This window comes from Kryptolebias marmoratus, linkage group LG14 (assembly GCF_001649575.2).
Source record: "Kryptolebias marmoratus isolate JLee-2015 linkage group LG14, ASM164957v2, whole genome shotgun sequence".
Taxonomy (NCBI): domain Eukaryota; kingdom Metazoa; phylum Chordata; class Actinopteri; order Cyprinodontiformes; family Rivulidae; genus Kryptolebias; species Kryptolebias marmoratus.
Genome location: NC_051443.1, coordinates 25,874,407 through 25,883,643, shown reverse-complemented (window position 1 = coordinate 25,883,643; position 9,237 = coordinate 25,874,407). Strand labels below are relative to the sequence as shown.

Below are 9,237 nucleotides of genomic sequence, written 5' to 3'. Positions count from 1 at the left end.
TTTTTTTGGACGACATACTATAGTATGTGTAGTATATGTGTTTTTGCAATAACAGACACATCCTTCAGTCGTTTTCATTCAGGAGCTTTAATCTTTAATCTTCCAATCGGCTGCACAGAAAATTCACAGAAATCTTTTATTGGTAACTTAAAGCTCGTTAGTGTTTGTCTGATCAGCAGGCAGCTGTCTGTAGCCTCCAGTTTAGCAGGTTTTACTCATTCAGGGCTGACTGTAAATGATTTGTTCTGCAGCGTCTCCTTCCAGCTGCTGTTGAAGTGTTTGTTTAAGATAAGAGAGTCGCTGATAATCAAATGAAGCCTCATCAATAAACTGGAGATAAGAGACCAGCTCCCCCTGAAAATACCTCCTGATAAGAGTTAAAGGTTTCAGCTGCAGCTTTAAAGTGTCACATTAGCAAAAAAATAAATATTCTGTACAGTTTTTATTAGACTTGTCCCACAAATTGCTCTCGGAGGAGTTTTCTTATAATTCTTTAACATTTCGGAGAAACAGTCAGAAAACGTCCTGTTGGCTTCATACGTTTGTAGTCAAATAAATACAGTAAAATCATCTGTTTGTCTCCTTCAGTTTCCAGTCTTTAGGCTGAACGAACACATAAATAACCCGTCCTCGTCACTGGTTTTAGGGGACACATCGGAGGACGAGCAGCAGAGGAAGTAACAGCGACGGGAACAGGAAGTGGCCGGGCGGCGCCGTCCTGACGGCCGCTGAACGGGACCAACGCACCTCGGCCTCGGAGTCGTCTGCAGGGAAACGGACAAGAAGCGGGATTAGTTTGACTGAAAACGGCTGCGGCAGTCAGTTTTACAGATCAGGAAGTGTGTCTGATTTTAAAAAAGAGAAACTTGTGTCAATAAAATCACTGCTTCCTGTCTGTGTGTTTGTGGGATAAAAGAATTGGAAATGAGCCGTGGTCGTTTACATTCATTTAAAACGTGTGAACAGAACCCTGAGGGGTCCAGTTCTGGTTCTGGAGGATGGTGGGCTCGGTTCTGACGGGTTCTTACCGCAGTCCTTGAAGACGTGAGGGAAGCAGTGCAGGACGCCGTAGAGACAGCGGCAGTATGAGCAGCCTCTCTGAACCCACTCGCCGTGAAGGAGGACGTCACACTTCCTGCAGACAGACGGGTTCAGCAGAAACGTTAACGGACCGAGCAGAACAGCAGAGCGGAACCAGACGGTCCGGTTCCTCACCTGATGCGGGTGTCGTACTCACAGCTCCTCCCGGTGAAAAACGGCGGGCAGGCGCAGAAGCTGCCCAGAATACACGTCCCTCCGTTCTGACAGCAGCTGTGGCTCTGCTCGGCACCTTCCAGACCAAAAACAGCTGATGTTAGAGACGGAAGGACAAAATGAACCGGACCTTTGGTTTCTGAGTCCTGAGTCCTGGGGGCCGCCTGTCGTCCTATCAGTGAAGTAAAACAGAGGCTGCAGCTGCGACACATTCCACTGATCCACTGCTCCGCGTCAGCAAACAGCCGGAGTCTCGACAAACAGCCGAAAATAACAGAACAACAAAAACTCTCACAATTAAACTACGACAAACTCAGGAGCTCCAGGAAAGTCAAAGAAAGAAAGAAAAGATTTTGTGCTATTTAACCTTTAATGTCAAAATATTAAGCAGATTAAATGATTTTCCAAGATAAATACACAGAGATTTCTTCAATTCTTACAAAAAATTAATCTTTGAAATCTGCTTAAACAAACTGGCTCCTTTTTTAGTATCATTTTGCCTTTTTAAGGCAGCCTAATGTTAATTAAAAAGTTAATAAAACTTCATCCTAACATCTAATCTTTGCTCCTGTCAGCGTTCAGTTTCAGCAGAAAAAGTCATTGCTCTGCTTGATTCTAATCTTTCTCCTGACTTCCTGTTTGTGTTTGTAGATCAAACATCATCAGCAGCAGATGTGTCGGCCGTGTGAAAGTTTCGGCGCCTCGGCGTTAAACGGCCGAAGACTCACTGCTGGTGAGGCCGATGAAGGGCAGCACGGCGCCGGCGTCCCGGTGTCTGCGCTCGCCGTCGTTCGGAGGCTTCAGCTGAGTAAACTGATCCAGGAAGTCCTGGGAGGGAGGAGGCGAAGACGTCCGGCGTCTGCTGCCCTCAGACTCTGAAAGATAAAATCCTAATAAATGATTCCTTCTACAAACGGCCTCATCTCTCCTCAGTTAAAATAAAATATAAACATTCTTTAAAATGACTGAATCTCTCAAAAAGTCGTCGCTGGATGAACATTTAGAGCCAACTCGATTCGAGGTGGCGGGTGATATGCATTCCTTCCAGGAAGGCTGCTTTTCAAATCTGAAATTATTTTCTAATTTTTATCAAAGTTTTCGTCACAGTGACTCAAATCAAAAAATAAAATCTTAATTTGTGTTTTATTGAACGAATAACAACAAAACTGAGTCCTTCAAGGAATGCATGTCGCCCATTTTCACTGGAGATGACTCTCAGCTACTACCACGCCATCTTTGTTGGATCAGCTGCAGACATTCGTCCAGGGGTTTATGAGATATTTCGCTAACAGAGACATCGTCACCCTCCTTTAATGTCGTCAGAAAATATTCAAACTACAAAACAAGTCGAGTCTTGAATAAAGTTAAAACGTTATCGATCGTCTGTTTGACCTGAAAATTCAACAGTCAAAAAATAAAAGCTTCACCTTTTAATTTGAAAGAGTCCAACAGTCAAACACTTTAATTTACTAAAGTTAATTTCAGCACTTAACTGAGTCAAAAACCCAAATTTAACTCGAACAGGTTTGTGATTCAGGCCTGATGAAGTGACTTGGTTTTAATTTCTCATCTGTTTCAAAGTAAAAGCCCTCTAATTCAATTAAAATAACATAAAGCAGAAGCTGCTGGAACCAAAAAGAGTTTTAAGGTGGATTAAATGTCAGAAACAGACCTGGATCCGTCCGGACAGCAGCAGAGAGCTGAAGCCACAGGATGGAAACACTCAGCAGCATCCTGGAAATAAAACACTCACAGTTTAAACTTTTAATCATTAAATTCACTTTAAACTTGCCTCTCATCACAGGACTCACCTGAACGTCTGCGCATGCGCCATCTTCATGAAGACTGCACGAAAAAATCCTCCAAAAAAACCAAAACAAACGTTCCCATGAAAGTTCAACCAGACAAATAAAGAAACATCAGCAGAAAGTTCAGTCTGCAGAACTCAGAGTCCGAGAATTAATTAAAAAGACTAATTAAAAGAAATAAAATCCTCCCTGACAGACGCAGCAGCTGCAGATCCTCCTCAGTCATCAGCTACAGCTCCGACGATCCTCTCCAGGTGATTCTCCTGCAGGGGGAGGGGCTCCGGAAGCCCCGCCCACTCCGGCTCGTTTCCGCCCGTCTGCAGGTCGGAATCAACAACCAGAGCCAGCTGATGATGATGATGAAGGTTCAGCAGGGAATCCTGGTGCTTTTCCAAAGACATTCTTGTTTGGGAACTTTTTTTTATTCTTAAACATTAATTTAAAAAGTTTTTCTCATGTGAGGGAGCAGGAAAGTGTTAAAAATATGTGAAAACTTCTTTAAAATGTTCCCAAAGCTGTTTCATGTGTTCATCTGAGACATGATTCTTCTTTAATCTGTTAATTCTTTTTGTTCCTAAGATTAAAATATTACCATTGATTAAAAGAATTAAAGATCTGAGATCATAAAACAGGATCTTTAAACAAACTGAGCAGAAATTAAAGATTCAGGTGAGTTTTTATCTGAAAATAATAAAAATTTGAATCTTTTTCTTGACTAGTTTGAGTCTTTAGGCCTCTCTCTCTCTCTCTCTCTCTCTCTCTCTCTCTCTCTCTCCTCCGTGTATGTTAACCTCGCTCGCCCATCCAGTCCTGCTGGGAGGAAACTTTAGCTTCAAGTTAAAAAAAATATATTAGATTTAACTGAATTCTTCTGTTTTTGGTCGAACTGCTGTTTCTCTCTGGTGTAAAGTTTAAATATTTTCAGTTTTGATCTGAAGTGTTTTCAGATTGTGTTTGCATTCGAATAGAAGTCCAACCCCCCCCCCNCCTGTTGACCTGCTGAGAGCTCAGAGGGACGGGTGGAGGTGGAAATGGGTGTTTTGTGATCAGAGCAGCATCACAATGAAGTCTGAGCTGATGCTAATCCGCCGCAGCAGCAGGAGGCCCAACAGGAAGTCTGCATGTGAAAGGGAGAGGAAGACCCTCCAACATCCCACACCGTGACGAAGACGCGCCGCAGCGTCCATCAGGGACCAGAGGACATCAGCTGGACTGGATGAAGGTCTGAATGGATGAAGATGATGTAAACTCCACTCTGAGGAAGAAAAAGCAGCAGAGGTGGACTCTGTCTCCCCCTGGCGGCCGCTCCGTGAAGCGCAGCAGACAAACCAGCTGTTTTTTTCAATAAAAACTTTATTTACACGTTTTAAACACAACATCTCCAGATGTTTTCTACAACCTTCAGATTTACCATTAAATGTTTTACATCTGGAGAAACTTTCTGTTAATGACGTCGTGAAAAGCTGAATTTAACCCACATTTTATAAACAATCTGAGGCCATTTTGGATTTAAAGGAACAGTCTGCTCAAAACAACAAGTCAACACAACTTAAAGAGTCAAACATCTGTGAGACAGAGAGTTGTCCCAGCTGTCCCAGCTGTCCCACAGACCCAATGTCCCCTCTTTTCTGGCAGATTATAAATCCTAAACGTGGCCCAGGCGGGGACAGAACGAGGCGAGGCGAAGGCACGGACAGTCTCCAACCGTCGGGATTCAGTGAGACGGAGACGGAACAAAACATCACCAGGAGCTCAGCTGCGAGGCGAAGAAGCTTCCAGCTGCAGGACTTAGCTTTCGGCTGATCTATCAGCTTCAGGTCTCTGAGAGCAAACACTGTGAGTCTCCGAGTTTCAGGTTTGGACAGATGTTTACCCAGAATGCACTGCAGCTGTCAGCACGGTGGTGGAGGGCTGATGGTTTGGGCTGATTCTGTCCAACAAACAGGACAATGATCCAAAACACAGCAGAACGGTCCAGAACCAGAACCAGAACCTCAGAGAGCTGAAGCAACGCTGGAAAGAAGAGTGGGCCACAACTCCTCCACAACCAGGAACCCACTGAGAGTTCTGCTGGGTCAGGAGCTGGACCCAGGTTCTGCTGGGTCCGGTTCTGTTTCATAAATAATGACTCAGTGGAATCAGCTGAGGTCCTGATCTGTTCTCCCTGAAGGAGGCGGAGCTTCTTCTGTCAGTTCCTCTGATCTCCTCAGCTGGTAGAAAAATGTCAATAAGCTCCTCAAATCCTAAAACCTCAGCCCTCCTCCTCCTCCTCCTCCTCCTCCTCCTCCTCCTCCTCCCTCCCTGCAGCCATTTTCCAGCTCAGAGCCCACCCCGTCTCCAGGAGCTCCTCCTCCTCCATCGCTCCCGTGGATCTCCGACTCCGGTGCTCCATGGAGAAACACTCCACCTCCTCTTCATCCTGCCTCCTCCGTCGGCAGGTCCTCCAGGATTCCCTCCACGCCCTCAGCTCCACGTCCTCCTCTTCCTCCTCCTCCCCCCCTGTGGGCCACGGCCACCATCCAGGACTGCTTCCAGGAGGAGAAGGAGGCGCAGAGTTTGTGGAACTGCAGGTGGAGCGGAGCGGCCGCTTTGGCTCCGCCTCCTTTCTTCTTCACCTGTTTTTCTTCTTCTCTGTTTTCAGCTCCAGGAGCCTCCTCTTCCTCCAGCTCTTCATCCTCGTCATGATTGGAGGCAGTTTCATCTTCATCTTCCTCATCGTCATTTTTCTGCTTACTTTTGTCATCTTCTTCATCTTCTACTTCCTCCTCTTCATCATCTTTGTGTTTCTTCTGGTTTTCTTCTTCCTCTTCCTCCTCCTCTTCATCATCTTCATCTTTTTCCTGGTTCATCTCAGACTCCTCTTCCTCTGCCTCTTCATCATCATTTTTATCTCCTTTATCTTCTGTTTGTTCCTCCTCCTCTTCATCTTTTTCTTCTCCCTTTTCTTCCTCCTCCTCCTCCTCCTCTTCATCATCTGGTTCTTCCTCCTTTTCTTTTGTTTTCTTCTTATTATTTAATTTTTCTTCCTCTTCACCAGCTGTGTTATTCTCCTCCTCCTCCTCTTCCTCCTCCTCCTCCTCTTCCTCCTTCTCTCCACCTTTTTCTTCTCCCTTTTCCTTCTCCTCTTCCTCCTCCTCCTCCTCCTCCTCTTCCTCAGCATCCTTCATCTCCTCCAGGTCTTTTGGATTTTCATCCTCTTCATCTATTTTCTCTTCATCCTCCTTGTTTACTTCTTCATCTCCTTCCTTTTTGTCTGATTTGTTTTCCTCCTCTTCCTCCTCAGCATCCCCTTCATCTTCCTCCTCCTCCTCTTCCTCTTCCTCCTCCTCCTCTTCATCATCATCTTTGTTCTCCTCCACTGCTGTTTTCTTGTTTTCTTCCTCGTCTGTCTCGTTTCCAACATCTTCCTCCTGTTCTACTCCTTCGTCCTCCTCCTCCTCTTCCTCTTCCTCATCTTCCTCAGTATTTTTAGGAGAGTCTTTAAAATTTTCTGCCTCCTCTTCGTTTCCACTAACAGCTACCTCCTCCACTCCTTCATCCTCTTCCTCTTCCTCTTCTGTTTCCACATCTTCGTCTCCCTCATCCTCTGGTTCCTCCTTCGTTTCCTCCTCCTCCTCCTCCTCCTCCTCCTCCTCCTCCTCCTCCTCCTCCTCCTCCTCCTCCTCCTCAGGTTTAACCCATCCTTTTATGGTTTTCCAAGCCTGCTTCCACTCGCTGAAGTCTTCATCACGGAGCTCTGAGGTGAGGAAGATGATTGTGTGTTTCCGTTTCCTGTTCATCATGGCGGCGTGGCGATGATGGGACGTTAAAGACGCCTGGCGCCACCTGTGGGGCAAAGTCATTAAAGAAATTAAATTTAAAAATAAAATAATATAAATAAATCTGAGTTAAACACATTTAAAGTTCAACAGAAGAAGTTAAAAAAAAAAATCAAAAACAAAAAAAACAACAGATTCCACTGAGGAGGAGCCCAGACCATCAGCCCTCCACCGCCGTGCTGACAGCTGCAGTGCATTCTGGGTAAACATCTGTCCTCTGGTTCCTTCAAGTCGAGCTGCCATGTTGTTTTTAGAGGGAAGAGGCTTTAACCTTTGACCTTTGACCTGCTGACTGAGGCCTGTAGTCTGAGCACTGCACGGTCTGACCTTCAGGGTGAAGATCAGCAGCTGTCTAATCTTCCTCTCTGTGGAACGATGGACTCCAGATGACCTTTGACCCTTCCCAGGTTAACCTTCTCTGAGGTCATTGCTGATGTCTTTCCGCCCTGGCGTCGTGGAGCTCCGGAGCTTTAACGTTTAATTTTGTTTCATAAATGACGACTCGGTGGAATCTGTTGTTGTTTTTGTTTACTCGAGGTTAAAGTTGAATAAACTTCAGAACCGTTTTGTTCTGGAAGAGGGCGGACTCTCTGATCCCCACCTGCTCTGCTGTCTGTATCCCCAGCAGGAGCTCCAGCTCCTCCGGCGCTCCTCGTGCTCCTCAGGAGGAGCTGCGGAGATCCAGCAGGACTTCCTCCATCCTGGAACAGAGACGTCGTTGATCCGGACCGGGAACCTGAGGCCAGAGTTCGTCTCATCCGCGGTGACGTCGAACAGTTTCCACGAGTCCTCCCAGCCTGACGGCTCACCCTGACACGACAAAAAGGCTTTTATTCTGAAATCTGACGACAGGAAACAGAGAAAACAGAATTCTCACCTCCTCCTGTTGTTGATTTATTCTGCTGAACTGATCGAGCTTCTCGCTGGGATCCTGCTGGTAGTTCGGCCAATCACAGTCCCAGCTCTTCTTCTGCTGTCTGAAGGGGAAGTTCATGATCTTCCAGGTCCCGGCCCAGACAGGAAGGGAATATTCTCCCACTTCCACCTTGATGTCCAGTTTTCTTTTCCTCAGAGTCTCCCACAGGAAGGCTTTCTGCTCAGAGCGGATCTGCTGGGCAGGACTTTTCACCTGCAGGACAACAAATAAAGATTCTGAAGCTCGGACCGCCGACCCGGGACAAAAACCAGAATCTGCCGTGATGCGTTCAAAGAGGTGGGAGAAACTGAACTCCAGGTGAAACGCATCCAGACAGCTGAAGGTCGACGATGCGTGGAACAATGAGTGACTTTGAAACTTCAAACTATTTGTTCTCTGGAGAGCTGAAGAAGACTTTTATTCTGAAATTTCTCAGTTTAAGCTGCCATCTTCAGCTCAGATCAACAATCCGTAAACACGCCACAAATTTCCAAATAAAACTGAGCTCTAACAAAAACAATGAAGACAAAATGAGGTTAATTAAATTATAATTTCCTCTAAAGGAATAAAAAGATCCTCAAACCTTCAATAAATCCATCAGATTTAAAAACTCGAGCTGTGATTTACTCCTGCTGTCCCTCCGGAGGGGAGCTGTGAAACTGGACCAGCTGCTAAGGTCAGGAAGCCTTACTCAAGAGCTAATCTGGACTTTTTTTCTGAAATTTGACAGTTCAGCTGAAGAATCTCTATTTTCAGCTCATTATAATAAATGCTAACATTCCCAGAGATGTTTAATCTATTTGAGGTCGAAACCTAAGATCAGTTTTAAGCATTTAGACCTGAGTGTTCAGGGTTAGCAGTTAGAAGTTAGAAGTTAGCAGTTAGCATTTAGCAGTTAGCACATAGCAGTTAGCCTCAGTTCTCCTGGTTTTCCTCAAGCTTGTGTCTTTATTTGGAAACAGTCCTTATTTCTTCCATTTTGCCCAAATTCCAACATCGTCTCAGATCATGATGCTGCCACCACCGTGCTTCAAAGCTGGGAGGGTTTTCGTCCTGTCGGTCCGCCTACTGAACCGTTTTTATAAATGGTCGTAAAGTTTCTTTAAAAGATGTTCAGAGTTTATTTATTTTTATTTTATTTGTCTCCAACCTGCAGCTACTAAAGGTCCCCCCCCCCATGAAACTCGGACGATTTTAGGACTTTTTTTAAGACAAAATCAGGAAGTTTTAAATCTGATTCTTGTCCAGCTCTGAACCCAACTTCAAGCCTTTAAAAGCTGTTTTCCATGAAAGAAGAAGAAGAAGAAGATCTGCCATATTGTCCGTTAGTTTCATGGCAGAAACTGGTCTACTGGTTTGACCCTCACCTGCTTCCAGGACCGGATCCATTTAAAAGTCGGACCTGCCCACTCGAAGTCGGATTCCCGCGGCGCAGATTTAT

General features: G+C 45.4%; 2 protein-coding genes across 2 annotated transcripts; both read right to left on the bottom strand.

Annotated features, from left to right (window-relative positions):
• tdgf1 (teratocarcinoma-derived growth factor 1) lies at nucleotides 1-3,354 on the bottom strand. Its single transcript, XM_017441012.3, has 6 exons — nucleotides 3,066-3,354; nucleotides 2,927-2,988; nucleotides 1,983-2,129; nucleotides 1,216-1,330; nucleotides 1,029-1,135; nucleotides 1-764 (listed from the first exon to the last, which is right to left on the bottom strand). Exons 1-6 carry the CDS (start codon nucleotides 3,092-3,094, stop codon nucleotides 643-645), a joined length of 582 nt encoding a protein of 193 aa, XP_017296501.1. The 5' UTR covers nucleotides 3,095-3,354; the 3' UTR covers nucleotides 1-642.
• A 1,687-nt stretch (nucleotides 3,355-5,041) lies between these two features.
• LOC108250909 (glutamic acid-rich protein-like) lies at nucleotides 5,042-5,927 on the bottom strand. Its single transcript, XM_025002772.2, has one exon. It carries the CDS (start codon nucleotides 5,909-5,911, stop codon nucleotides 5,477-5,479), a length of 435 nt encoding a protein of 144 aa, XP_024858540.1. The 5' UTR covers nucleotides 5,912-5,927; the 3' UTR covers nucleotides 5,042-5,476.
• Between the last annotated feature and the right edge of the window lie 3,310 nt (nucleotides 5,928-9,237).